Source organism: Syngnathus acus, chromosome 3 (genome assembly GCF_901709675.1).
Source record: "Syngnathus acus chromosome 3, fSynAcu1.2, whole genome shotgun sequence".
In the NCBI taxonomy this organism is placed as follows: domain Eukaryota; kingdom Metazoa; phylum Chordata; class Actinopteri; order Syngnathiformes; family Syngnathidae; genus Syngnathus; species Syngnathus acus.
In genome coordinates, this window is record NC_051089.1 from 172,471 (window position 1) to 197,967 (window position 25,497).

Below are 25,497 nucleotides of genomic sequence, written 5' to 3' on the forward strand. Positions count from 1 at the left end.
CACAAGCCACCCGTAGTCAGCGCAACAACTTCCGCTCTGGCCCTTCAAAGTCATTCAAACCCGCGCCGACTCCAACGAAACCAAAATAGTTTGCTGAGCTTAACGAGACAGCTCCATTTTCCAAAAGTATTCCCAAAATGCAAATAAATGTGTTTGCATGGTTTCAACGCAGTGCGTCCAGTCACGTACAAGTAAAAAGCGTTTTCCCCTCTGACGGACAAGTCAAAAGCGTTTTCCCCTCTGACTCCTCTTGGATGTTACAATGTGAACGCAAATGGGTCATCAGCTACCGGATGTCGCTGCTCCGAAATCCGCAAAGAAATACAACAACAAATTCAGTCAGGTGAAAAACTCACAGAAGCGCTCTAATATGTCGTCATCATTGCCTTTAACCTGCACTACCTACACCAATGCGGCCTCTTTTTATAATCGTACACTACACGTATTACTTGTACCCTTGGGAAAAAGAAAGAAAAAAAAACTTGCTTTTCAAAATATACTTGTTGATAATGCTTAGATTATTTTTGTTTTATTTTGTTGCGTTGTTTACTTGGATACTTGTGTATCAACTAATATGTATGGTCATATCAAAGTTTCCAAAAAAAAAAAAGTCCAAAACGAGAGCGCGCTCTCGCGATCAGTTTAGTAAACTGCCGCTTTGGGACTTGGCGCACATTCGACGCAAGAAAGAGCTCCTAGCACGCCAAACGGTCACGTGACGACGTGTCAAACTTTGCAGCCGCCAACGGGCTCATCTTAGAAAAGAGGAAATAGTGAAGCATTTCTTTGCTCTCCCTGTCATTAAACGCCCCCGGCAGGCATAAATAGACCAACAAATATTGATCTTTATTAATCATATGAAGTGATAGAAGTGATGGACGGACGGACGGACGGACAATATCTGTAATGTGTAGGCCAGATACAGATTCGTCCATCGGTTGGAACGCCCATCAGATTACCTGCTCTTCTGATTGGCCGTTTTGGAATGTTTGTTTGCAAAGAGGTGACTTAGGCTTTTTCATGTCAGGGGTCAGAGGTCACCAAGTCACTCCCATAGTATTTTTTTTTTTTTAACACCGGACGTCGATGATGTAAGTCAGCAATATTTATTCCTTTTTTTTCCTTTTTTCCAAATTCGGAAATTATTAGGGCCATTTTATAATGTTAGTGCATTGTCGCTGTACAAAATTATCTGAGGACAGGAAATTTGGAAATTTCAAAGATAAAATGCATTTAGAGATAACTTTTTCTCCGGCCAGCAGAGGGCACTACATGCTTATTAAAACGCACGGGTTTGATTTTTTTTCAGCTTTTCAAATACTGCGATAGAGACGTGATGATTTACTGCAGGATCAAAGGTCACAAGAGACTCTGAGGACATGACCTTTGGCCTTCTTGCTGAGTCAGCGCTTTGGCCAACAGGACTGCACTCGCCGTCGGCGGGTAGGACGCCCAGACAACCCACTCAAACAGGGACGCACGCACTCGCCCGCACACACACACACACACACACACGCACTTTACTGGGTGACATTTGCTCTCATTCTTCTGGCCAACAGTGAGACAGACAAGACGAAGGACAAGAGCATTTCTCAAAAGTCCCTGGACACACATTAAACTCAGCACACATTCACCACGTGCACATTTATGTATGCACACAATAAAAGGGCACACACGTTGAACACATACACACAATAGAGTACATAACACATGCAGACAATATACTTACACACACACGCACAGTGAATGCACACAGATTCTACAACCGGGTGACCTAGTGCCCATGTGACCTCGAGCAAGTGTGCAAGTGTATGTGTGTAATGCGCGTGTTTGTGAGGCGATTGTGTTATCAGGATTCCCAAGTTTTGCGATAGAGCACACAAGAAGCACAAAGCGCTGGCTGGCTGGCAGGCAGGCGGGCGGGCGGGCAGGCAGGCAGCAGGCTGGCAGGCTGGCAGGCAGGCAGGCAGGCAGGCAGGCAGGCTGGCAGGCAGGCAGGCACGCCCCCCTGGCCCGCCCGGTGAGCCTATCGGGAGCATTAGGGACCGACCGCGCGGCTTTAATATTGACCCTCCGACAGACTTTTGTTTGCACGTTTCAACAATTGGCAGACTTGTATGGTGAAGGACCATCGCCAAGCCAATCAAGAATGAGCACTTTGACCATCAACAAAGGGCACTTCCTGTTGAGACGGGAAGTCCACCCTCTCACCTTATACCTTACTGGGAAGATGGTTCATATGCTGTGGAGTCACACCAGGTGCAGAATGTAAAGTCAAGAGTTGAAAAACAAGAGTCAAAAGTAAGAGAGTCAACAGAGATGAATCCAGGATCAAGAATGGGGAGTTGGCAGGCCAGTATTAGTGAGTCGTAAAGTTGAAAGTCCAGGATCACGAGTCTGGAGTGCAAACTCTATGGAGTCAAACGTTCAAGGTGTAGAATCTATCAACAAGGGCCTACAGTCAAGAACCAAAGTCAAGAGTCTGGAAGATCCAAAAGCAATAGTCAAGAGCCTTGAGTCCACAATCAAGAGTTTTGAGGCCAGACTTTGGAGTTTCTAATCCAGAAGCAAAGCCCATTGTTTTGATTCTCAAATCATGAGTCTCGGGTCAAAACTCAAGAACGACTCATGAACGGCGTGTTCAGAGTCTGGGGTCTGTCATGATGTCACATTTCCCCGAGTGTGCGATCCGTTGCCCGTAGTTTGAGCAATTTTTTTCTTTTTTTGCGACGCTGTGTGAAGTGTGACAGCGACCGCACGACTTAGGAAACAACGTAGCAAAAACTCGCCTTCCACCAATAAATCAATACTACATATGCAAATGTCAACGGGATTTTATTATCGTTCCACTCGGAGCACAAAAAGATCAATGAGCAAAAAAATAGCCAATAAAAATATTTTTTTCACCAGCGTAAATAAATAACATTTGATGTTGTTGGTCCAATTTGAACGCCCTTTATTTTATGAAAGCCGGACGAGGATCCGATCGGTCCTCGTTACTGCGAGGTGTGTGCGGCATCAAACAAAGTCAACTGGAAGTCATCCTAACCTAGATAGCTAGCTAGGTAGGTAGCGAGCTAACTAACAAGCTAGCTCGCGGCTAGTCACGCCGTTGCCGCAAAACAAAAACGACAAAAAAACACCACATCACATTTAGTGTTAGAACATGCAAATGAACGTTTGACGTAAGCCATTCTACGGGGAAGGAAGGAATGAAGGAAGGAAGGAAGGAAGGGAGGGAGGGAGGGAGGGAGGGAGGAAGGAAGGAAGGAAGGAAGGAAGGAAGGAAGGAAGGAAGGGAGGAAGGAAGGAAGGAAGGAAGGAAGGAAGGAAGGAAGGAAGGAAGGAAGGAAGGAAGGAAGGAAGGAAGGAAGGAAGGAAGGAAGGAAGGAAGGAAGGAAGGAAGGATTTAGCTGAGGTTTGGAACAGAAAGGCTCATCAAGAGATGACGTTAAGCATGCTAATTAACAAAAGCACAGGCGATGAACACATGCGGAAGCAGACAGAGTCGAGAATTCAGAATCCGGGCTCAGACTCTCAAGTGTCGAGTCCACAAAAGACAACGGCTCCATTCCAGGGAGTTTGGACTTGACAAATTAGAACCAAGCGAGTTTGGACTTCACAAACTAGAATCAACGTTCTCGACGAGTCAAGGGCCCAGAATGAACATGTTGTTGAATCAATTCCAGAATCCGCCATGAGTAATGACCAGGGCTGCACCATAAACATGCCATATGGTCATTGCGGTATCATTTCACAAGAAATCTTATTCTCCAATGAAAGAATGAGGTTTTGGGGGTTTTTTTCCTCAAAAGCAATGTCAACGTATTTTTGGCGTATTGTTCATTCATTTACAAAGACCCTGGACAAGCATTGGATGGCGGGCGATGCACATTTCGGAGCCAGTCAAGTCTTGGCTCTGAAGTCAGAACATTGAGTCAAGGGAGAAGTGGCCACAATCAAGAGTTGTGTCAAGAGTTCACCATCAAATTCCAAACACTCAGTCAAAAGCCACAATCAAGCATGGAGAGCATCGAGTCCAGAATCAAGAGTCTGGCGTCAAGTTGAACGTGCCCATCAACCTCAAAGAGTTAGCCGCCGCCGCCGCCGCCAGCAAAGCGGAATCGAGGCGAGAGGAAGAGCGAGCGTCACCAAACGCTTTCTTGCACTGTCACGTGTTGGTAAATGGCAAAAAAGAGAAAAGGGGACACGTCAGCAGGTCACGCTCCGCTCCACCCCGTCCGTCCCAGTGTCTGGTTCCCGTCAGACCAAGGCGGCGCCAGGCTGCAGGGGAGCGTCGGCGCCCCCCGCCTCACTGGTTGTTGGGGGCGGGGCTGGCCTCGGGGTTCCCGGAGGGGGGCTGCACGTTGTCGGCCAGGTTGTGGGCGTGTTCCAGGAAGAGGTCCTTGAGCACGCTCAGTTCTTTGCTGAGCAGTTTGATTTTGGCCTCCAGACGTTCGTTCTCCTCCTTGAGCTGGTTGACCCTCTGCTGCGTGTCCATGGCTTTCTGCTTGCTGCGCTGGCGGCTCTTCTTCACCGCCAGGTTGTTTCGCTCTCGCCGCTGACGGTACTCGTCACTGTCCTTGTCCGCCGACGCCTTCTTCATCTTGCCGGGGGCGGCCTTGCCGGCGCCCGGGGACGACGCCTGGCTGAGCGGCGACGGCTGAGGTACCTGCTGCAGCAGGGCGCTGGCGGCGCTGGCGGCGCTGGCGGCGTGGCTCTGACTCTGGATGACGCTGACGCCGTTGTGGTCCGATGACGTGGCTTTAGGCTGCGGCGGCTGGCTCATTTGGGTGACCGCTGACCGGCGACTGAAGACGGGCACCTGAAGGATCCGCCACAAAATCAACTGATGGCTGCGGTCGGTCTCAAACACGTGACAGGAAATCGCCAACAATCGCCAAAGGCTGATCTCACAAATGTCTCGAACCGATCCATGAGTTTACCATGCATCGTCACTTCTAGCAATGACTAAATATTGACATGATTATTGTTGTTGTTGTTATTATGATAGGGTGATGTGTGTGTGAGAATAACAAAAACAGACAAATCTTCCTGGACAGTTTACTTGCAACTCTGATGAAGAAAAAATAATAAACAAACAAACAAACATGTGTTGATCATCAGAGAATATTTACTGCTGAGAGGTTGGAATCCTGAGTTTTGGCAGATTTTCAAATGAAACAAAGTCTATTCATAAACAATGAATATCGAGTAACTAACTTTGATGGAAAAGAAGAGACATAAAAGACTCAGTCGTGACCTGAATCGGAAGGAGTTGCTTTGTTTTGTTTAGCTGAATACAGGAGTCAATTTCTTTGTCACGTTTTCATGCGAGAACTTGTCAGGTCCGCACGACTAACGAGACAACTTGTCACAATTGGACAAGATAACTCATCTTAAAACGTCAAATCTTACCACGTTGTAACGCGATACTGCCAAGGTTTGGCTTCCGTAAAGCTCCAAAGGTTGACCCAAAACCAGAAACCAAACTAGAAAGAAAACATCTCTTCTCTTCCACGAAACCTGGCGGCAGCAGCAGCGGCGGCGGCGGCGTCGGCGGCAGCAGCAGCAGCCGCGCGCGCACGTGCGCATGCGTCAGTCTTCCGGGTGGAAACAAGCAGCGATCGGTCGCCTGCTTCTTGCTTGCTGTTGCATCATCGGGGAACTCCACGTTCACTTGGAAGCGGACTCCAATGACGCATAAATGACACATTAGGAGGACGAACGGGAGCGCACGCTTGGCTAACGCGGCTAACGATCGCGCCGGCCGATCGATCAGCTTCGTTTGACATTTTCGACTGGAGCGGAGCACTCGGAGTAACTTGGGCTCGTCGCAGACGGAATGGCGTGACGCGTCACGACGCCAAATGTAAACGCGAAAGCGAAGCCACGGCGTCAAACGAGCTCCATTAGTTTGCTGTCTTTGTCAATGTTGACGCTGAGGCTACGGCTAGCATGTCTTAGCATGCCGACCATTGTTGGCATGTCGCGTCGCGCCGCGTCGCGCCGCGCTTCCGGCTCACAACACCGCTTTTGCTGAGCTGCGTCGAAAAACTACGTTACCTTGACGGGGCGACACCGGCGCGAAGAAGCGCTGGCAGTTGACAAGGTTGGGGCTAAAGTTTCCACTTGAATTGTTCCAAAAGACCCCGCGCGCTCGGGCTGTTTTGGTTTCCAACATGGACACGAGCTGATTGCGAAATCTCTTTGGCCATGTAGGGCAATATCTGGCGCCGGCCAATCCCGGGCGACTGAGACCCGCCTACCGCCGGCTCGACCAATTGCGATGCCGAACGCTCGACATGACGCAACCCTGGATACGAATGACGCGTCGTTGAACCAATAGGCGCCCTGACGTTCTGGAATGAACTGACACGCGAATGACTTCATCTTCTCCTACGCCTGGGCCACCAGGAAACGTTCAACCGATTTTTTTTTCTTTTTTCTTTTCAAAACAGTATGTTACAGGTAAATGCGAGACAAGTCATGTTTCAAAACACAGCCCCCCAAAATAATAATGTCCATCGTGTGTATGTGTTACCGCCACGTCAGGAACAAACAAAAAAAGAATCAAATATGTATAATACCGAGACTTTTTGTGATTAGGTTTCAAGTCTTATCGCAATAATTAATTAAATTCTCGTAACGACGTAAAGTTTCACGTTTTAACATGCTAAATTTGACTTGTGCATTCCTCGACAATTCTTTCCGAATCAGGGCTGAACCTTAAACAAATATGTAGCTTTATTTTGTTTATCAAGTTAAAACCTGAAACTTAACACGTCAAAACATGAAAATTCTACTCGGGTGCACTAGAGGGCGCTGCAGTCCACGCAACCACAACACACGCGCACAAACTGACAGTTTGGGGAAATTAAAACATTTACACGACATCAACACTATCAGCTATAATTGATCCAAATAAAGAAAAACAGAACCGAACGCGGTGTGTTTGCGTGTGCGCGCGCGCGCGTCCATTTTGGCCCAGAAGAGGTGAAAAGTAACGAAATCCAGAACCGTTTGTTGACACGCACCCATACAAACAAATCCCCCCCCCACACACACACGTACGCACACTATCGCACAGATATCCAGAAGTCTCACATTCACAAACACGCGTACACACACTTGGGCTACACACAAGTCTTTCACACACGTAACCTCCATGTGAACACGTGCACAAGTCACACGCGCATACATATAATGGTCTTAAACACACATATATGCACATATCATAACACTACACTAAAACACGCGCGCATACGCACACACATAGAAATGATTCAAACACGCACGCCAATAAACACACGCAGACACACAAATAGTCACAACACACATACAGCCAAGCCCCCCCCCTCTCTCTCGCTGTCTCTCTCACGCACTCGCCCCCAACCAAGTGCCCCCCTTTCCGCCTCCTCCCCCGCCACACACACACACACACGCACGCACGCACACACAGGCTCACACAGATAGCAACAAGTCAAACAGGCGCGGGGCGCGCGTGCGTGCGCGCTCGTCAGTGGTGTCACGACCGACTGTGTTCCCGCCCACCTGATCGTCGTCCTATAAAAACTCTTTGGGATGCACTTTCCACACTTGACTCGCGGGCGACGCACGCGTCTGGCGGACGGACCGGGAGGGGGGCCCGGGGGACGACGCAGCGCTGCACTCGATTCGATCCTTACTCAGTCAGTCAGTCAGTCAAGTCAGACGCCGTGCGCTCCCTCCGAGGCGCGCTCTCCGAGGCACGCTCTCTCTCCGGCGGGCCGCCTAGTCCCTCCATGGAGCTGCACAACCTGCTTTACGAGACAGCAGCCCCGGGGGGGCCTCCGGTCACTTTGGGGGCCCCGTGCGCGCAGGAAGCCACCGACTTCGGTGCGGGGTACATCGGGGACGCGGAAACGTCCGTGGACCTGAGCCCCTACATCGACGCGTCCGCCTTCAACGACGACTTATTCCTGGCCGAGCTCTTCCACCACCCGTCGCGGCTGCGCGCGGCCACGGCCTACGAGCACGCGCACGGACCTTCTCCGCACGTGTACGCCAAGATGAACGCCAAGGTGCTCAAGGTTCGTCCGCGGGGGGGGGGTTAGCCTAAACAACGTAAGGCCTCAATTATTGGAATCAGCGAGGACGCCTTTTGCGTCCCGCGTGCATGCAGCCCCAAAATGTTCCCAAATATTGACAAACAAATCCACATCCATCCGAAGGGAAGCAGACGGTTTGCACTCGAAACGGGTCCGGGAATTCCTCCGAGTCCGCCCTTGGATTTTGGGGCGTAAAAGGCTCATTTGAGTCGGATCACGTTCCCAGCCAGTGACTGTTGGTTAGTGGATCGACTTGGCGTAAGCGGGACAAGTGTTGTGTCCGCTACTTTTGTTTTGGAGAAATTTCAAAAGTTCGTATCTTTCAAACGCTCGGAAACGGAAAGCGGGCGCCACGTCGGGTTGATCCCGGAGACGTCGCTGCCCGACCAGACGTTTTGCCTATTTTGACGGCAAGCGGCTTTTTGGCAGGGAGGCGTCGTGGTGCCGCCTCAAACGCCGCTCGTGCGCATTGGACGCTTTGGGCAAAAATGGGGGGCGTTTGCGGCCAGCCCACCGTCACTTTGAATCGGCCTCTGGAGATGGCAATATGGGGCTTTGGAGCTTTTCCCGTCGCATTTGATTGGCGCCGCTGTTTGACAGGATTGCACCTCTATCCGCTTGTATCTCTTCGTTTGCGGGCTGGATCGACAAATCAATTTGTCCGTTTCTCAACTTGTGCTCCCTGTTGCCGTCGCCAAGGTGGACGCGGAGGAGCTGTACGAGCGGGAGCGTCGGCTGGCCATCAAGCAGGAGCCGTGCGCCGAGGACCTCCTGCGGCAAACCCCCGCCGCCTACCGCCACTGCTACTCCCCGCCGCACCTGCAGTACCAGGCGGCCCACTGCGCGCAGACCTCGGTGCACCTCCAGCCGGGCCAGCCCACCCCGCCGCCCACGCCCAGCCCGCATCACCACGCCCTCCACGTGCCCCCCGACCTTCGTTTTCACCGGCCGCCGCACAGGCCGGCGCCGGCGGGCAAGGCCAAGAAGCTGGTGGACAAGAACAGCCCCGAGTACCGGCTGCGACGGGAGCGCAACAACGTGGCGGTGCGCAAAAGTCGCGACAAGGCCAAGATGCGCAACATGGAAACTCAGCAAAAGGTCCTGGAGCTCAGCTCGGACAACGAGAGACTAAGGCGCCGCGTGGAGCACCTCAGCCGGGAATTGGACTCCCTGCGGGGGGTCTTCCGGCAGCAGCCGCACGTCCCCGACGCCCGCTACAGGGCGCACGCGCACAGCTGAGGACCCGCGCCCAAGAAACGACGGGATCCGTACGTGCGCTGGACGGCACTGCCGATGACTGCACGTGCGCGCGTGCGTCTTTCTTCTCCTCTATTGACACGCACACACAAAGTCAAAAGGTCACACACAGGTCCTGGTTTCCGTAGTTTATCACACGCACACACAGACAGGAACAAAGCGCGCACACGCAATGGGTCACAAATGCGCTCGCACACACGTACAGAATTGATGGTGTTTCCAAATCGACACGATAGAACTTGTTCGACTAATAAAATACTTTGTTTGATCTTTGTTTCATGGTTTTGGTGATCGTGGGCGGCAGATAGGTGCCGCTCGATGTTTATGGCGACACCGCCACAACCTGCCACGACATCACAGGAGCCCCCTGGCCGGCTTTCCAATCTCACTCACTCACTCACTCACTCACTCACTCACTCACTCACTCACTCACTCACTCACTCACTCACTCACTCACTCGTCGCCGCCTCCTCTCAAAGGCACGCGCAAATGGACTGTGTGTGTGTGTGTGTGTGTGTGTGTGTGTGTGTACACACATGTGTGAGCCCCCTCCCTGAACAAACCATTGTGCACTCTGACCACCTCAAGCACACACACAAAGTCAAAGGTGAAAGTCTGATGAGTGTTTGCAGTCGACAGCGACCTCATGACAGAGCACCCCGCCGGTCGCTTGGGCGGGGCGGCGGGCTATCGGTACCAATACGCCTCTGGGTTCAGGTCTGCCAGGACGATTCGTCAGCGCCACTTTGTCACTAGGCCTCAGACAGACTGTGCGTGTGTGTGCCGTGTATCGTTTTGGGCCCCCCAGGAAGAGTCCCCCCCCCCCCCCCCCCCAGCAGACCGCAGCCAACTGGGGGAGAAGCAGACAAAGATGGCGTCCATCCAGGTCTGTCAACACACACACACACACACACACACACACACACACACACACACACACACACATACAGTGGGAGTCCAACACAAACACAATTTTGTTTGGCTGTGGTGTCACGGTGCAGCAAGCGGCGCCCAGTCCAGCCACACGCCCACGCCGCACTCGGTTGGGGCTCCCTCGGCGTGGAGCTCCTCCAAGCGCTTTGGGGACTTTGGAACTAGCGTGGCCACATCCTTTGCTCTCTTTTTGTCCTCGAGAGACAACATGTTTTTCGGTAGTGCGTCCGCGCCCGCCGAACTCAACCGATCGGCGCCTTGACGGCAGGACTCGACGCTTCGGATGCGTGCCCGCCGGGGACACGACTTGTGTTCTTTGCCTATTTGTGACGTCGTCATCTTGTCGTCGTAAGGGGCCGGCCGAGGCTTTGACTGCGACTTTTTGACATCATCACTTCCTCCTCAACAGGAAGTCCGCCCATGTCTGGCTGGGACAGACTCCCGCGGGCAAACACGCGTTGAGAACACGCACTGACGACACACTCGCAGAGCGAGAGAGAGAGAGGCAGATGCGTGTTGAGATAAGATGATGTGAGCAGAGGTCACAAGGTGTGATAGACAGCCAGAAAGGAGGCTCCTCCCCCCCGCAGGAAGTGTCAGCACCCTGCAACAGCTCTCTTCCTCTTTTTTTTTTTTTTTTAACTTCTCCCTCCTGTCCTCACGCACACGCATTAAACACACACGCACACACACACATAGCGAGCGAGAGAAATCATGTCCGAGTCGCTCTGCGCATTCTTTTGAGCGTGCGTTGTGAATGTACGTGGATCTCTCTCTGCATGCTGGCGCCATGGGATAAAAGGGAAGCGAAAGCGTGAAAAAAGCCAACGGATGGGCCACGGCTCGGCTCGGCTCGGCTCGGCTCGACTTCGCTTCCCGTTTGAGGGTGAGCGGCTAGCCGGCCGCTTGCGCTGCGACCTCTGACCTCTCGGTTGGCAGGCTAACAACGAGTTCCTCTCCAAACGGCCTCCGTAGCGCTTTGCCCGGGTGCTCAGCGCTCCTCAAGCCTCCTGTGTTAGCCCCTCTGACCCACGTGCGGCTTTTGTCAGTCCAACCCTAAACCCCCGGGCTGGTATTGGCCGAGACAGCGACCGAGACGTCAGTGGGGCTGGGGCGGCTCGGCCCAAAGAATGGATGACTTTTGCACGGCATGGTTTTGCCCAGGTCGGCCCCTTTGACGTAACTCGTCGGGCCCGCCGCGTCCTCCTCGCTAACCGCTAAGCCCAACGAGCGCCGTTTGCTAACTTCCTGTTGGACCAATCGCGTCCCGGAACGCTTGGCTAACGTTTGACAGCGACCGCAGAAGAAGAGGTCCACCGGTGCGGCCGTGACGCTGTCCGAGCTCGACAAATTTGGAGTTAGGTTAGCGTTTGGCTTCTGCGAGGCAGGCGTCAGCTGAGGCCCGGCCCGGCCCGGCCCGGCCCGGCCCGCGCGCTCGTCACAAGACGAGACTCGCGGAGGAAGTCTGGCAAACCGCTTCCTGTTTTTCACGGATTTCTTTTTGCGCCGAGTCACAGCTGGGCCTCTGCAGCACAGCGCCGGCGCTGGACCGCCTTTGTGAAAAAACGGCTGTTGACCTACGGCAGCCTCGATCTGACACAAAGTGTCCCCAAAAAACCCAAACAAACGGCGTTATCTGAATGACTATAGTTGTTATGTTGAGTCACTTCACTCGCTACCTAAACAAATGCCTCAATGTGATCGGCTGTAAGATTGTCGCTTGTAAACTTTTGTTGTTGTTTTGGGAGCAGGGCTCAAATGAACACGAGTGGCGTTGCCGGGAAACGCTCCTCGTAGAGCCGAAAGCGTTAGAAAGCCCCCTGACACAATGTCGCGTAACGCACTGATGATGTCATGGCGGGGGCGTGTCGCCGAGCAAGCTCGCGTTCCCACCCGCGAGTACATTCCTGAGGCGATCGGACGCAGATGTCCGCGTGCGTCCCGGCTCGTAATCCGGGCTCCGGGCGGACGGCCGTCTTAATCCCGGCGGCCGTCTTAAACCGCACTAACGTGCGGCTAACGAGCGCGGCGATTAGCCGGCGACAAAGGCCCATTTGTCAGAGCGACCTTTCCGTTTGTTCGACAAAGGCCCGTTTGTCGGCGCGACCGGTCCGTTTGTTCGGTGCCTCTGCATGTGACTTATCTGAGGCGCAGCGCTAACACCTCCGCTAGCCACCGATGCCCTACGGTTCAGCCATGGGTCGCGCCGGGTTCGCTCAGGGGTCAAGCGGTCATCATCGGACTTATGCGAGAGGAGCGCGTGGCCGACCTTGGCGGCGTGACGCTAAGCATACGCTGCTTTAGACAAGGAATACGACACGCTAATCGACAGGAAGCTTCATATGTTCATGAAGAAAAAAATGTCCAAAAAAAATGGGTAGTCACGGTATTGAGTCGGGATGAGTCTCATAAGTGGTGAGTCACAACATGAGTCACAGGAGTCACGGTGAGTCTCGTGCGTCATATGATGAGTCAGGTGGTGACTCACATTGTGACTCACAAAAATGCGTTGATTCACATGACGTGTCGCACATGTCATTATATCAGTCAAATAAGTTATACCATGAGGCATGTAGTGAATGAGCACATGAGTCAAATGATTCATGTGAGTCACACGATGTGTTACGTGGTGAGTTACATGGTGATTCATGCATGTGGTCGTGTGAGTCATGTAATGTGCCACATGTTGAGTCCTGTGGCGACTCACCACGGGAGTCAAAAAGAGTCACTGCATGAGTTATGCGGTGAGTCACCGCAAAAGTCACCATATGAGTCAAATGAGGCATATGATGAGTCACTAGCTGGTAAAACGTTTTGGAATCAGTCAAGAGATCTTGCATGAGAGAGGTGGGCAGAATGCAGCATTTGTCCAAACGAATGCTGAATTTTCAGAAGAAACGTGGAATTTTGGGAATGTGGAAAATGTATGCTCAGACTGGTTGGAGTCAGATCAAAAATGTTGAAAAATAATACATTGAAACGGTAACATTTGGACATGGAAAATGTAGAATTGGGCAAAGGTGGGCACTTCACCTAATTGTGCCAGTCTGAATCTGAAGGTGGTAGGTAGAATTTTTAAAGTGGAGAAATTAAAAAGGGGAGAATGGAGAATTCATTTAGGCAACGCACAAATGAAAATTTGTGCAAAAATGTTGCAGGAAGTGGGAGTCATGTAGAATCTGGCTCTAAACGTGAGTGTTTTAGTGTGGGGAAATGAGGAATTCATTGAGGGTTAGCAAATGTGGTCATTTTGGGAATGTAGAGAATACTTTGGTTTTCTTTGAAGGTTTGAATTCGTCAAGCCAGGGAATCGTTTGCGATGTGTCCTAATTCGTGTGGACAATGTGTTTAAATGGGAATTTACGAAAAAGGTGGATTTTAGGGAATGTTCCTGGAATACTATTTTTCCAGGCGACTGAGCTGAACATTAACGTGCGGAATGGTGGGAAACAATGGACCCAAAAAACGTTACAAATGAGAAAAGTAGCGCCGGAAAACGTGCAAAGTGGCAAGACGTGGAAGAAGTTCAGCGTCCGGAAGGGAAGGCGGGACGAACGAGCAAAGAACAATAAGACAGACAGACGGCTGCTTTTGGGTCGGTTTCACACAATAAGCAAAACGTGCAAACATTTACTTGAGAAAGGCCAAACGATTTCTTCTTTTCTTTACTTTTGCTTGCGCAATCACAAAAGCTGCCCGACTAAGTACCCCCACCCAAACCCCCAAGAGTGCGTTTTGGGGTTCGGCCAGCATCCAACAAACGAGCGAGCGAGCGTGCGTGCGTGCACTCCCCCACTCCCTCTGCATCGTGGGGAAGGAATGTTGGCCTCTTTTTCTTCTCTCTATTGACTCTGGAAGAGGCTGCAAGACTTTGACCGCGAACAGCCGGACGAACGGACCCTCAGGGGATGGAGCCAGCGTCACGTCACGTCACGTGACACCGTGAAGTTTGAGACATTGTAAAGTGGCGGTGACAGCAGCCCTCGCTTATGTTTGCTGAGCGACTTGGAGCTGACGCGAACGATCCGCTTCAACGATCCGCTGTGGGACGCGGGCTCCCTTACGTGGTACACCAGTCCACGTTGAATTGATTTGCATTTTGCCACCCGCAATGTTTCATCTCATTATTCCTGTAAACCTCGCCGTTGTTTTCCCCATATCACGCCATGTCATTTAGTACGTTTCTGAAACATTATAGCTCTATTTTTTACGTGAAAGACAGAATGTCGCTGCAAAATGTAAAGCTCCCTCTGGAAGGCACAGTTCGCGGTACTCTGAACGGTCAATGGGGAAAGTGAAGTTGTGATTTGAGAGGCTTTCATTACTCCAAAAAGGAGCCAACCCTTATCATGTGCTCTTAGAACAGTGCTTTCAGCGAAAAACTAACAGAAGTTGTCAGTAACGGTGGCAACGTAAGATAGCTAGCTGCCTTCGGGCATCATTTGCCCGACGCCAGAGGGCGCCCTGGCCCACAGTCTCCGCGCTCTTTCGTCCCTCTGCGGCCGCCGTAGCAGTAGCGGCGTCTTCCTGTTCCGCCAAAAGCGACATGGCGGCCGGCGGCACAGACGTCGACGACGGCAAGGCGGCGGTAGATTTTGTGACTTACGGGACGCCTCTGGAACCTCTGGAAGAAGGTGCGTTGTGTTTCCGCACTTGGGTGACAACGACGACACTCTAAGCGAAATACAAAATACAACCGCTTGCTTGCGTGCGTGCTACACTGACTTGAGTTTTTTTCGCGTGTGCCAGTTTGGACGTGTTATTGCTGTTGCGTTGTGTGGTTTTGCACAGACGTGTGTGTGTATGCTATTGTCGTGCTTTTCTGAGACCGATGTCATAACGTCTACGTGTTTGTCCTGCGTTAACTTGTGTGTGTGTGTGTTGTCAGATGAGGCCCCACGTAAGCCCATCCCTCTCCACGAGCAGACGGTTCGGGATGAAAAGGGGCGGTACCAGCGGTTCCACGGCGCCTTCACAGGCGGCTTCTCGGCAGGCTATTACAACACGGTGGGATCCAAAGAAGGTCAGTCAGTCCCGCACATCGACCTCATTCCCTCACCCCTTTCTAGCCGACCGGTTGCGGCCTTGACCTTGTTTGTCGTTTTGCTGTGACAGGATGGACGCCGTCCACCTTTGTGTCGTCGCGGCAGCAGAAGGCGGACAAACATCGAGCCACGCCCCAAGACTTCATGGATGAAGAGGTATCGCTATCACAGTGGTCCATCATCTGAATGCCACCATCTCCGTCTTGTCCTGAAGCGCTGACGTTTTGTTTGGTGTGTTTGTCAGGATTTGGGCGAGCACGGCATCGCCCCGACCCAGATCACCACCACGGGGCCGTTTGCGTCCCGGGCACCGGCGGCGGTCTGGGACAGGGCCAAGGCCGTCAACGCGCAGACGGCCATCATACCGGGAGACAACCTCCTGGACGAACTCATCGCCCCTGCGAGGTCAGAGACGCTCAAGAAAGCAACGCGCTCGTTTTGATGTCCAAGCGAACGCCTTGGGCTGGGCCCATGGTGCCGTTCCACGGCTTTGGCAATTTGGAACTGGGCGCCTGGCGTCTTTGCCTTAATCCGTCGGATGGCACAAAAAGGCTCCGTCTGAATATGTGCCATGGTTCCGTCCCACGGCTTTGGCAATTTGGAACTGGGCGCCTGGCGTCTTTGCCTCGATCCGTCGGCTGGCACAAAAAGGCTCCGTCTGAAAATGTGCCCTTGTTGCCCCGTTTCAGGTCTTGTATAGGCGTGGAGCTCCTGACCCGGATGGGCTGGAAAGCAGGTCAGGGCGTGGGGCCCCGCGTCAAGAGGAAGGCTCGCCGACAACGCCCAGGCACGCATCTTTGTCCCGCGGCGGCGCCACCGTCGAGGCGGATGTTTGACGTTGTCTTTTCCAGCCGACGACGGGCCGAGAGTCTTCGGCTGCGCTCCCCCGCCCCCTGCCGGCTCCGAGGGCTCCGAGGTGGGTCGAGTCGGTCGGTCGGTCGGTCGAGTCGGTCAATCGATGACCAGACGTTGACTCGAGAGTCTTTAGTTTTGCCTTTGCTGTCGCCACTGGCATCGGCAGCCCCCATTTCGGGGGCGATTCCCCGCTGGCCGACACGCGATTGTAGCAGGGAAGGAAACCGGGTCCATTGCGGCGGGCGACCAGAATAAACGGGAGCAGCGGGGCCGCGATGACAATGAGCGCGGGCAGAACAGTAACCACGCGGCGGTGCCCCTCAGGAGGATGACGATGGCGGCGAGTTTGCCCCCGAGAACGTGACCTTCGCCCCCAAAGATGTGATTGCGGTGGACTTTGCCGCCAGGACGGGGCTTCAGGGCCTGGGCTACAGCGGACTGGATCCGGCGATGGCGCTACGCGACCAGGCCGACGACAGCCTGGCGGACCTCTTCTCGCCGCACTCGGAGGCCACCAGCAGGCTCTTTGGCGAAAGGCCTCGGCGCTCGCGGAGGGGCGGCGGCGTGGCCGGCCAGGTGAGTCTCCGTCGGGAAGTTGCCGCAGATGCGCTGCTTCGGGCGGGCGTGACCGACCATGTGCCCTTTAGGCCTTCGGCGTGGGGGCGCTGGAGGACGACGACGAGGACGTGTACCGGCGGGACGCCATGTCCAAGTACGACACCGTGCTGGGGGACGAGCCCGGGGACGGACTCTACGGCTGGACCGCCCCTTGCGACGACCGCGGCAACAGAAACAAGCGTAACGTAGCGATCTCTTTCTTCCTTCCTTCCTTCCTTCCTTCCTTCCTTCCTTCCTTCCTTCCTTCCTTCCTTCTTGCTTTGTCTTTGTTTTGAAAGCCGTCCATTAACATGTTTGTGTTTGCAGACCACAAGGAGGCGGCGTACCTTGGCAAAATCCTGGAAGGCTTCACCTTGGCCCGCAGCCCCGAGGAAAAGAAAATTGTGAGTCAAGTCTCAAAGTTCCCAGTCAACATTTGGCTCCGAGGGCAAGGATTGCACAAAGCGGCTGCAAAATTGTCACGGCAAGATCAAAATGCTCCATGGCTAAGCCAGCCGGCCAGAAGACAAAGGCCGAGCCGGCCGGGATAGCCGGCCAAAAAAGGGGCTGCCAAAGCACCAGTGGACCGTTAACGTTGTTGAAGCGCGTTGGATGTGACGAGACGCGTTCATATGACTAGCGTACGTGGACGGCGGACGATGCCTTGGAAAGAAGGTTAGGTTCCAACCGAGTCAAAGTTGTGCTGCTCGCTTGCAGATTTTTGCTGCGCCGCCGCTGCCGGCCGACTTCCGTCCGGTGCGCCGCTTTCGCCCCCCGGTGGCCGTGTCGCACGTCTCGGGCGTGAGCGCCGCCCTGGCTGAAGCTCTGAGGTCATCCAAAGGTCAAGCGCCGACCCCGGATGCCGGCCGCCACCACGTGATGTCTGACCAGAGGGGGGCGCTGCTGGGGGAGGCTGCCCTGCCAGGTAGGAAGCGCTTCCTCCACCCGCCCGCCCACCCGCGCGCGCGCGCAACTCGCAAATAACCACACGCGTGCACGCCGGCGCCCACGTAACCATCCGCGTGCACGCACGCAAACCCGGACACGTAAGCGGCCGTGCACGCCCACGTTGTGGTTTGCCTTCCTTCGGCGAGAGGATTTGCCGTGCGACCAATTGTCCCGACGTTTGAAAGAGGCACGGCCGTGATTTGTCGTCTCTCCCTTTCCCACGCAGGCCCCGCCTCCGTCATGGAATTGCTACGGCCCGAAGACCGCCGGCGCTTGCTGAGCTTGCGAGCGGCCAGCGGCGCGCCCCCGGGCGCCCCGCCCTCAGGTGCCCCGCCCTCAGGCGCCCCGCCCCCAAGCGCCCCCTCGGATGCCTCCTTGCGACGGCGCCAGGAGGAGGTGGCGGCGGCGGCGGTTGCGTGGCGAGGTTGCGACGGCCTCTCACGGACCTTCAAACCCTTTGAGAAGAATGCCGGCAAGCAAGCCCGATATGACACTTACTTGGGACGGCTGCGGCTGGGGGAGAAAGGTACACGTTTGCCTTTAAAACGAGTAAGTGTGCACGTGTGCACACACTCGGTGACACACACTCAGTGACACACACACACACACCGTGACACACGTACCCAGCCAAACGCATTGTCGTGCGGTACTGGCTGGCCATTGGCAAGCTCCTGGCCGGCCGGCTTACGAGCGCTCGCTTGCAGATGCCCTGGATGCCTGTTCGGACCCTTCCATGACGGAGTGGGAGCGCAGCCGGGAGAAGGAGGAGTTTGTGCGAGCGTCCATCTTGTACCGGCCCACCTCCTCCATGCTGGCCAGTCGCTTCACGCGCGCTAAGCAGGAGGACGACGACGACTATGTGGAAGTGGCGGCGGAGCGGGAGGTAAGCGGCCGTTCCCCAGCAGGGAGCTGCGGGTTAACCCGAACCTGTTCACGTGCACTCGCCATTCTCCATTGGTGAGTGTGTTGATACCGGTCGGTCTGTGTGCTCGTGTGTCGAGGGCCACATGGAGGACAAGGAGGCCGCCGTCAAGATGAAGATGTTCGGCCAGCTGACCAGGGAAACCTTTGAGTGGCATCCTGACAAGCTTCTCTGCAGGAGGTTCAACGTAGCCCACCCCTACCCTGGGTAGGCGCACGCACGCACACACGCGCCCACTCGCGCACGCACGGAAACGATGTCACGGTCGCGTGACGTGGCTGGCTGCAGGTCGTCCACCGTCGGCCTTCCCAAAGTCAAGCGGGACAAGTTCTCCGTCTTCAACTTCCTGACGCTGAAGGAGGGCGGCGAGCAAGCAGGTTGCCGCTCGGCCGCTTCCCACCGCCGCCGTCTTTGACCTCCTGCCGTCGCCGCGCTCATCTTCCCTCCGTGCTTCTCTCAGCGCCTGCTAAGGCGGCGCAGACCGCCAAGAAGTCGCGGTGGGACCAGGAGGCGGAGCCCGGCCAGGCCTCCGCTCAGCAAGCCAGTGACGTCAAAGAAGCCTCCCAAACGTCTGAGGTAGCGTGTGAAGGCAGAGTGACCTTTTTCTTTTTGTTTTTGCATCCTCATTCTTTCTCTTCTTCTCCTTCAGAGCACACCTGACGGGCCACGCGACCTATCACAAAGCAGGAAGCTGAAGGAGGAGGAGGAGGAGGAGGCCAATGAAGATGATAAAGAAGCTGATGAGGATGATGAAGAGGAGGTGGAGGAGGAAGAGGAGGAGGCACGGCCTCCAATGGACGTGTTCAAAGCCATTTTTGCCGGCTCCTCGGACGACGACGACGACGACAAGGCCTCGTCGGCCTCGTCGGGGGGGGGCGGCGAGCAAGACGAGGAGGAGCGGACGGAGGCGGCGCCACCAAGGAACCTCTTTGACATCTCGTCCTCCCAGCAGACAGGTGACTCGCTCTGACACGCATGCTCTTCCTGGAGCCCATTTCAAATATACCAAATACGGCCGATGGTCACTTAACACGTCCTGTCCCGGTATGTGACGCGCTTTGTTGTCCCCGCAAGCCGCTGCCGCCGCCGCTGCTGCCGCCGCCGCCGCTGCTGCTGCGCCTTCTCGTGCGCCACCGGCTCAGGAAGCGGCTGAGTTCGGCCCCAAGCTTCCTCCTCCCTGCTTCCGTCTCGGTGAGGTCCGCCTGCCTTTTTGGCTCCCTCGTCGGCTGACGCCTATCTCCTGTCGTTGCCGCTGGGGCGCAGGGGCTGCCGCCGCCTCGCTGGCCCGTGCCGGGGACCGCAAGGACAAGAAGCAACACAAACGCAGGAAAGACAAGAAGGTGCGCACGCACGCGCCGGTTGCTCAAGTATCTTCCTCTTCTTCATCTCCTTCTTTATGTTGTTGTTGTTGACCAGAAGAAGAAAAGCAAGAAGAAGAAAATCAAAGTGACGCAGCAAGAAGACAAGAAGAGGAAGAAAAGTAAGAAGTCAAAGAAGGAAGAGGACACCTCGGAACAAAGCGACCATCAAGATGCAGAGACCACGGCGGAATTGATCAGGAGGTCAGAGGGCAAATTGGCGGCAGTAGGTCACGAGCACCTTTAAAGACCGTGCGTGTGTGCTTTTCCAGGCTGAAGAGCGCAGCGCCGTCTGAGGAGGTGACCGCAGCAACATGGCAATAAAAAGTTAACGGACACGATGATGGCATTTGGTAATTGCCGGCAAATCGGCCAAACAATTCTTCCGGCGCGGTCTCACTGGCAGGAAATCCAAAATGGCAGGAATAGATAGGTAGGGTGGAGCGGCTGTAGGCAAGTGCGCTTCCAGAGAGCCGCTTCGTGTCCCCCCGCCTGTTTGATTGGTGCAGCGTTGCGTCACGTCCATTCAGGACACGCCACGCCGCATTTCTGTCCCTTTCGTTTTGATGGGCTATACTAATCGCCCGTATCGCCTTGCAATTCACTGGCGACACAGATCAACGTTTGTAGTTGCCAGGTGGACACGTGGAAAAAATGTCCAAGGGCTGTGAATAGTAGTTGCGAGCCAGGCACTGTGAATGGGTGGGCCCATTTCCCATTTTGGGGGGAAATGTGGAAATGAAAACACTGGTTGGGGAAAAAAGGGAAATGTCACGATTTAACCAAATGTGCTCGAGAAACCTTTGCAGTGGTTATTACTAATGGGCAGCGCACATTTGGGGGCCAAATCACTTTTGACGGCTGGTTTGGATTGATCGGAGGGAGGGAGGGAGGGAGGGAGGTAGGTAGGTAGGTAGGTAGGTAGGTAGGTAGGTAGGTAGGTAGGGAGGTGGACGCGCTCAAGTGCTGACAGACACATGCACGCCGCGACACGACGCTTCCTTGCCTTGTGAGAGGGAAGCACTGTGCTCATGCAAGCACAAGTGTGTGAAAAACTTTAATTCTATCAAAGAATGAGCTACAAAAATGCTTGTATTGATACAAAATCTGCTGGTTAGTTGGAATGAGAGCAACAGGACGTGATGTCACGGTCAGGCCGGAAAAAGCGAGCGGCGAGGCGAGGCAGGCGGGGGAACTCCTCGGTCTCTTCCTGTTTTGGAGAATCGTGCCTCGCTGCTTTCACTTGTGCCTTCCCGTTGTGTCGGCTGGGGAGAACAGGTCCGCAGGTTCAGCGTAAAGTGGCGGTGCCGCTGCCTCCGCTGGTTGTGGACCATTTGTGCACGCTAGGAATTGTCTTTCAAGTGAGGACAAAGCATGGGCTCCTACACACCTGGACCTGAGACATGCTGAAAAGAAATGCCTTCTGCTTTCTTTGTCACCGTGCCCGCCGCCCGGCGCTACTTGACTTTGTCCGCCTCCTCCTCGTCATTGTTGTTGTCATCATGGCGACACTGGTCGGCGGAGTCCTTCCCGAGGGCGGCATCCTTTCGGAGCGCCCGCGGCGCCAACCTCTTCTTGACAAAAAGACGCTGGAGGAATCGGTTCCTGAGGGCGGAAGGAAAGTAGGCGCTGACCAGGTACATGAGGCCCACTCCGGGCCCGGCGTAGTAGCGGTCCCGCGGCTGCGGCTCCCGCAGCGCCCGCTCCATGGCGTCCACCACGGGGCTGAGGTCCGGGTTGGCGTGGCGGGCAAAGTGGTGGAAGAGCTCCTTGGTCTCGCCCACGTAGTCCTCTCCAAAGTCCTCCAGAAGCGCCGGAGAAAGCGAGCGCAGCAGCTCCTGGTGTCGGGCCTCCCAGTACGTGGTGTCGGTGCACTGACCTGGTGGGCCGCGAGCCAAAGTGAGAGGTAAGTGGGCAAACTGGCACGTGGTCAACGGATCGCGAACGGAAGGAAACCTCGAAATCCACAGCCGTAGTCCAAATGAGGTGGGTGCGAGCGAGCGAGCGAGCGGCACGTGGCCGAGCGAGCGCGATGCGCGTCAATCTCGGCCTGTGCGCTCGCTCGCTGCGCGTCATCAGTCATGGCCTTACCCGTCTTGTAGGACGAAGGCAGAATGGTGGAGACGTGGACTCCCCACGGCGCCAGCTCGTGTCGCAGCGTCTCCATGAAAAGGTTGAGCGCCGCTTTGGACGCTCCGTACGCAGCCAAGCATGGGAAGGGTTGGTCGCCTGCGCGCGCGCGCACACGCAGAGAGAAAATCCAATTGAAAGAAGTTATTTTCATCCGAGGGAAATAGCCCAAATGGAGGAGGACAAACGTGTAACACATGCAGTCGCGATGGGCATTCAAGTAGCAACAAATAGCTTCCGCGCAGCGCAAACGTATTCAAGTAAAAAGTGACGTCCGCTCGTCATGTCCTCGGCGCGCCACTAGAGGGAGCAGTCGCGCCTCCCGCTGCAGCCTCCGGGCAGGCCTCTCCAGCCCCCCGGCTTTTGTCAGCAGCCTGCTCCCTCCAACACACCCGGCGGCCGATCCGAATCGTCGGCTCGCTCGGGCAAAGGTCGCTGACGATGGCTTCGATCGGGTGCGTTGGAGCGGGACTGACAGCGGGCGGGGCTCTCCGGTACCGGACGCCGCGCGGAAGGAAGGAAGGAAGGAAGGAAGGAAGGAAGGAAGGAAGGAAGGCACTTGCGACATTCCATTTGGAAAAAAAACGTGTCGAGGAGAAAATTCGTCGGCTCTGTGTGTGTGTGTGTGTGTGTGTGTGTGTGTGTGTGTGTGTGTGTGTGTGTGTGTGTGTGTGTGTGTGTGTGTGTGTGTGTGTGTGTGTGTGTGTGTGTGTGTGTGTGTGTGTGTGTGTGTGTGTGTGTGTGCGCGTGCGCGCGCGCGCGCGCGCGTACCCGCCGGACTGGAGACGGTGATCACTCGCCCTTTGCCGCGTCTCAGCAGCGGCAGGAAAGTTTTGGTGACGTTGAGCGTTCCGAAGAAGTTGACCTCCATGCAGCCGCGGAAGGTGGACATCTGAGACAGCTCGATGTCGCCAAAGTTGACGCACACGCCGGCGTTGTTCACCAGAGCCCACAGACCTGGCGCGCGCGCGCGCGCGCGCACGCACACACATGCACTCACTTCGAGTTGTAATGGCAACGCCTGCATGGCAGCGAGCGCTCAAAGTGCATGCAAGCTGGTCGTTCGAGTGGCGGCTGGCAACGTTTCAGTCTTGCAATGCTTCTGGACGCTTTCCTCCTTTCCAACTTCGTTTTCCTCCCTTACAAGTTCAAGTTTCAATTCGGACTGCCATGAAATTGGCGTCGCAAAGTCTAATAGTGCAGGCACGCTGGTGGCGGGCGGAGCTTACCTTGGGGTCCCAGCTGCGCCTGAACCTGGGCGAGCGCTCCCCGCACCTGCTGCGGCTGCGTGATGTCCAGCTGCAGCAGCGAGAGTCGCGGCGAGCAGGCGCGCCGCAGCTCGCAGGCGCCTTCTCCCTCTGCGTCCAACACCGTGGCGAAGACCCGGAAGCCCAAGCCGTCCAGGTGGCGGGCCGTTGCCTTCCCGAAGCCCGAGTCGCAGCCTGTGCATGGGGGCGGCGGAGGGGGTCATAGTAAATAGTCAGGTTGAGCAAAAGCAATACATTTTTGCTGCCTGGGCATTTGCTGAGCAACTTTGAAGTGACCGCAGTCGAGGAACGCTCTTGCTAAACATTTGCGCGTGTCTTACTAGTGTGTGTGCGCGCGCTAGTGAATGATTATGAAATGGTGAGCGTGCGTGTAAACTTGGAATGATCCCTGTAGTAGTAAACACGGCTGCACGCACATGCACTGTTATCTTGCACATGCACGCGCGCCAACGCGCACTCACAGAAGAGATTGTTGCTCAAATAGGGGCAAAGAGTCAAAGACATTAAAGTTTAACAAACACGCACGCGCGCGAACGAACGCACGCACTCTTATCACATGCACACATCATGTGCAACTATATCGTCACGAGCACAAACACACACACTATCACAAAAACAAAGATACTACTATCAAGCGCGCACGCACGCACAGGTTGTGACTGCACAGATCAAAGTCAGGTTGGGCATCGCGTGTGCTTCAGGTGAGGTGAGGTGAGGTGAGGTGAGGTGAGGTGAGGGGAGGGGAAGTGTGTCGGCGCACGCCGCCGTGCGAGCTGTGTGTTGGCAGGTTAGCGAGAGAGCGAGCAAGTCTTTTGGCTTTGTTTTGTTTGGTTGGGGTTTGCTCTTCGGTTTACCTGTGATGACGACAGCTTTGCCGCCGGCGGCCAGCAGTTTGTCCTCCTTTGGCTCGTCTCTCTTGTGCTCGACGTCGTCGCGTTTCAGCGCTCGTGCCAGCATCCTCGTCGCGGCGCCCCACGCCAACGCTGCCGCCCCCAGCGCCAACGTCCACCACGCCAGCGCCCACGCGTCCATTTGTGACGCAACTCAAGACCCGCGTGGCTGCTGCTGCTGCTGCTGCTGCTGCGCACACACTCGCTCGCTCGCCGCGGCTGCTGCTGCTGCGCTGCGCTGCGCACACACTCGCTCGCCGCGGCTGCCTCCCGCGCCGCCGAGCTCTTCTCTTCCTCCTCGCTGGACTGAACGCGGAGCAAGCCCTCGCACTCTTATATAGCGCGCGCGTGCGTGCACACGCGCCGCTCCAACGACGGGGTCCCGTGTCTACATACGCGCACCGTCACACACGCGCGCGCACACACAAAGACAGTTCCACATTGACACACGCACACAATGACACACTTTTAGGTAGACACTAACACACCGACGCACAGATCATCAAGTGTGTGTGTGTGTGTGTGTGTGTGTGTGTGTGTGTGTGTGTGTGTGTGTGTGTGTGTGTGTGTGTGTGTGTGTGTGTGTGTGTGTGTGTGTGTGTGTGTGTGTGTGTGCCTGCATGCGTGCGTGTAGTATGAGCTCCACACCAACTGGTGGCGCATGTTATTAGCTCAGGGGTATGTCTGTTGATGGTCATGGGACCTTGACGTGATGACGTCATAGCCAGTTTCTTCTTGCTTGTCTTGTGCCCGTTTAATCTGTCCTGTCTGGACATGTGTCACGTGCGGGATTTAAAGTTTAACGTTGAGTGGCAAGCAGGCACGCGCGCGCGCGAGCGAGCGGGCGAGCGCTCCCACCAGCTGCCCAGGTAACCTTTGGCGCCCGCCACATGCTAACAGCCGACTCACACGGCGTGAGTCAAGGCGTGGCGGCCGTTTGCTTGACGCTAATCGGATTGACGCGCACAATTAGATGCGCGCACACACACAGGCAGCCCCCAATGCAGCGATAAAGCCGTCCGTGTTTTTAAGACGCCGCTTGTAGGAGGCAGCGCTTTCTGGATCAGAACGTTCTGGCCGTTGACAGAACGTTGACTCATTTTTTTTTTTTTTTTTAATTATTAATTTTTTCATTGTTATTTTTTTGGACGTCTGCGGGGACTTGCGCAAGGTCACTCGGAAGGCCGGCGCTGCCGCTTCACCG

The 25,497-nt window shown here is 55.0% G+C and overlaps 4 protein-coding genes across 10 annotated transcripts; 2 read left to right on the plus strand and 2 right to left on the minus strand.

Moving 5' to 3' along the window:
- Positions 1 to 3,800: 3,800 nt before the first annotated feature.
- Positions 3,801 to 6,222, minus strand: cebpg (CCAAT enhancer binding protein gamma). Its single transcript, XM_037247923.1, has 2 exons — positions 6,067 to 6,222; positions 3,801 to 4,825 (listed from the first exon to the last, which is right to left on the minus strand). The coding sequence occupies exon 2, from the start codon at positions 4,787 to 4,789 to the stop codon at positions 4,313 to 4,315; it is 477 nt and encodes a 158-aa protein (XP_037103818.1). The 5' UTR covers positions 4,790 to 4,825; positions 6,067 to 6,222; the 3' UTR covers positions 3,801 to 4,312.
- Positions 6,223 to 7,588: 1,366 nt separating this feature from the next.
- Positions 7,589 to 9,615, plus strand: cebpa (CCAAT enhancer binding protein alpha). 2 transcript variants are annotated; one of them, XM_037246901.1, is made up of 2 exons: positions 7,589 to 8,072; positions 8,790 to 9,615. In XM_037246901.1, the coding sequence occupies exons 1-2, from the start codon at positions 7,785 to 7,787 to the stop codon at positions 9,327 to 9,329; spliced, it is 828 nt and encodes a 275-aa protein (XP_037102796.1). In that variant the 5' UTR covers positions 7,589 to 7,784; the 3' UTR covers positions 9,330 to 9,615. The 2 variants fall into 2 exon arrangements, with proteins under 2 accessions (XP_037102796.1, XP_037102797.1); XM_037246902.1 differs by having other exon boundaries at positions 7,589 to 8,063.
- A 5,151-nt stretch (positions 9,616 to 14,766) lies between these two features.
- Positions 14,767 to 20,346, plus strand: gpatch1 (G patch domain containing 1). Of its 3 annotated transcripts, none has more exons than XM_037246889.1 (20): positions 14,767 to 14,914; positions 15,169 to 15,303; positions 15,396 to 15,481; positions 15,570 to 15,730; positions 16,015 to 16,112; positions 16,177 to 16,241; positions 16,505 to 16,756; positions 16,828 to 16,978; positions 17,105 to 17,181; positions 17,495 to 17,702; positions 17,952 to 18,251; positions 18,430 to 18,608; positions 18,727 to 18,854; positions 18,936 to 19,024; positions 19,108 to 19,223; positions 19,297 to 19,603; positions 19,722 to 19,838; positions 19,911 to 19,987; positions 20,064 to 20,209; positions 20,278 to 20,346. In XM_037246889.1, exons 1-20 carry the CDS (start codon positions 14,827 to 14,829, stop codon positions 20,327 to 20,329), a joined length of 2,832 nt encoding a protein of 943 aa, XP_037102784.1. In that variant the 5' UTR covers positions 14,767 to 14,826; the 3' UTR covers positions 20,330 to 20,346. The 3 variants fall into 3 exon arrangements, with proteins under 3 accessions (XP_037102784.1, XP_037102785.1, XP_037102786.1); XM_037246890.1 differs by having other exon boundaries at positions 20,067 to 20,209; XM_037246891.1 differs by having other exon boundaries at positions 19,297 to 19,602; positions 19,736 to 19,838.
- A 700-nt stretch (positions 20,347 to 21,046) lies between these two features.
- LOC119120217 (corticosteroid 11-beta-dehydrogenase isozyme 2-like) lies at positions 21,047 to 24,620 on the minus strand. 4 transcript variants are annotated; one of them, XM_037246899.1, is made up of 6 exons: positions 24,526 to 24,559; positions 24,258 to 24,488; positions 23,365 to 23,577; positions 22,907 to 23,092; positions 22,097 to 22,234; positions 21,047 to 21,884 (listed from the first exon to the last, which is right to left on the minus strand). In XM_037246899.1, the coding sequence occupies exons 2-6, from the start codon at positions 24,433 to 24,435 to the stop codon at positions 21,463 to 21,465; spliced, it is 1,137 nt and encodes a 378-aa protein (XP_037102794.1). In that variant the 5' UTR covers positions 24,436 to 24,488; positions 24,526 to 24,559; the 3' UTR covers positions 21,047 to 21,462. The 4 variants fall into 4 exon arrangements, with proteins under 4 accessions (XP_037102794.1, XP_037102792.1, XP_037102795.1 ...); XM_037246897.1 differs by having other exon boundaries at positions 24,258 to 24,487; positions 24,523 to 24,549; XM_037246900.1 differs by having other exon boundaries at positions 24,529 to 24,546.
- Between the last annotated feature and the right edge of the window lie 877 nt (positions 24,621 to 25,497).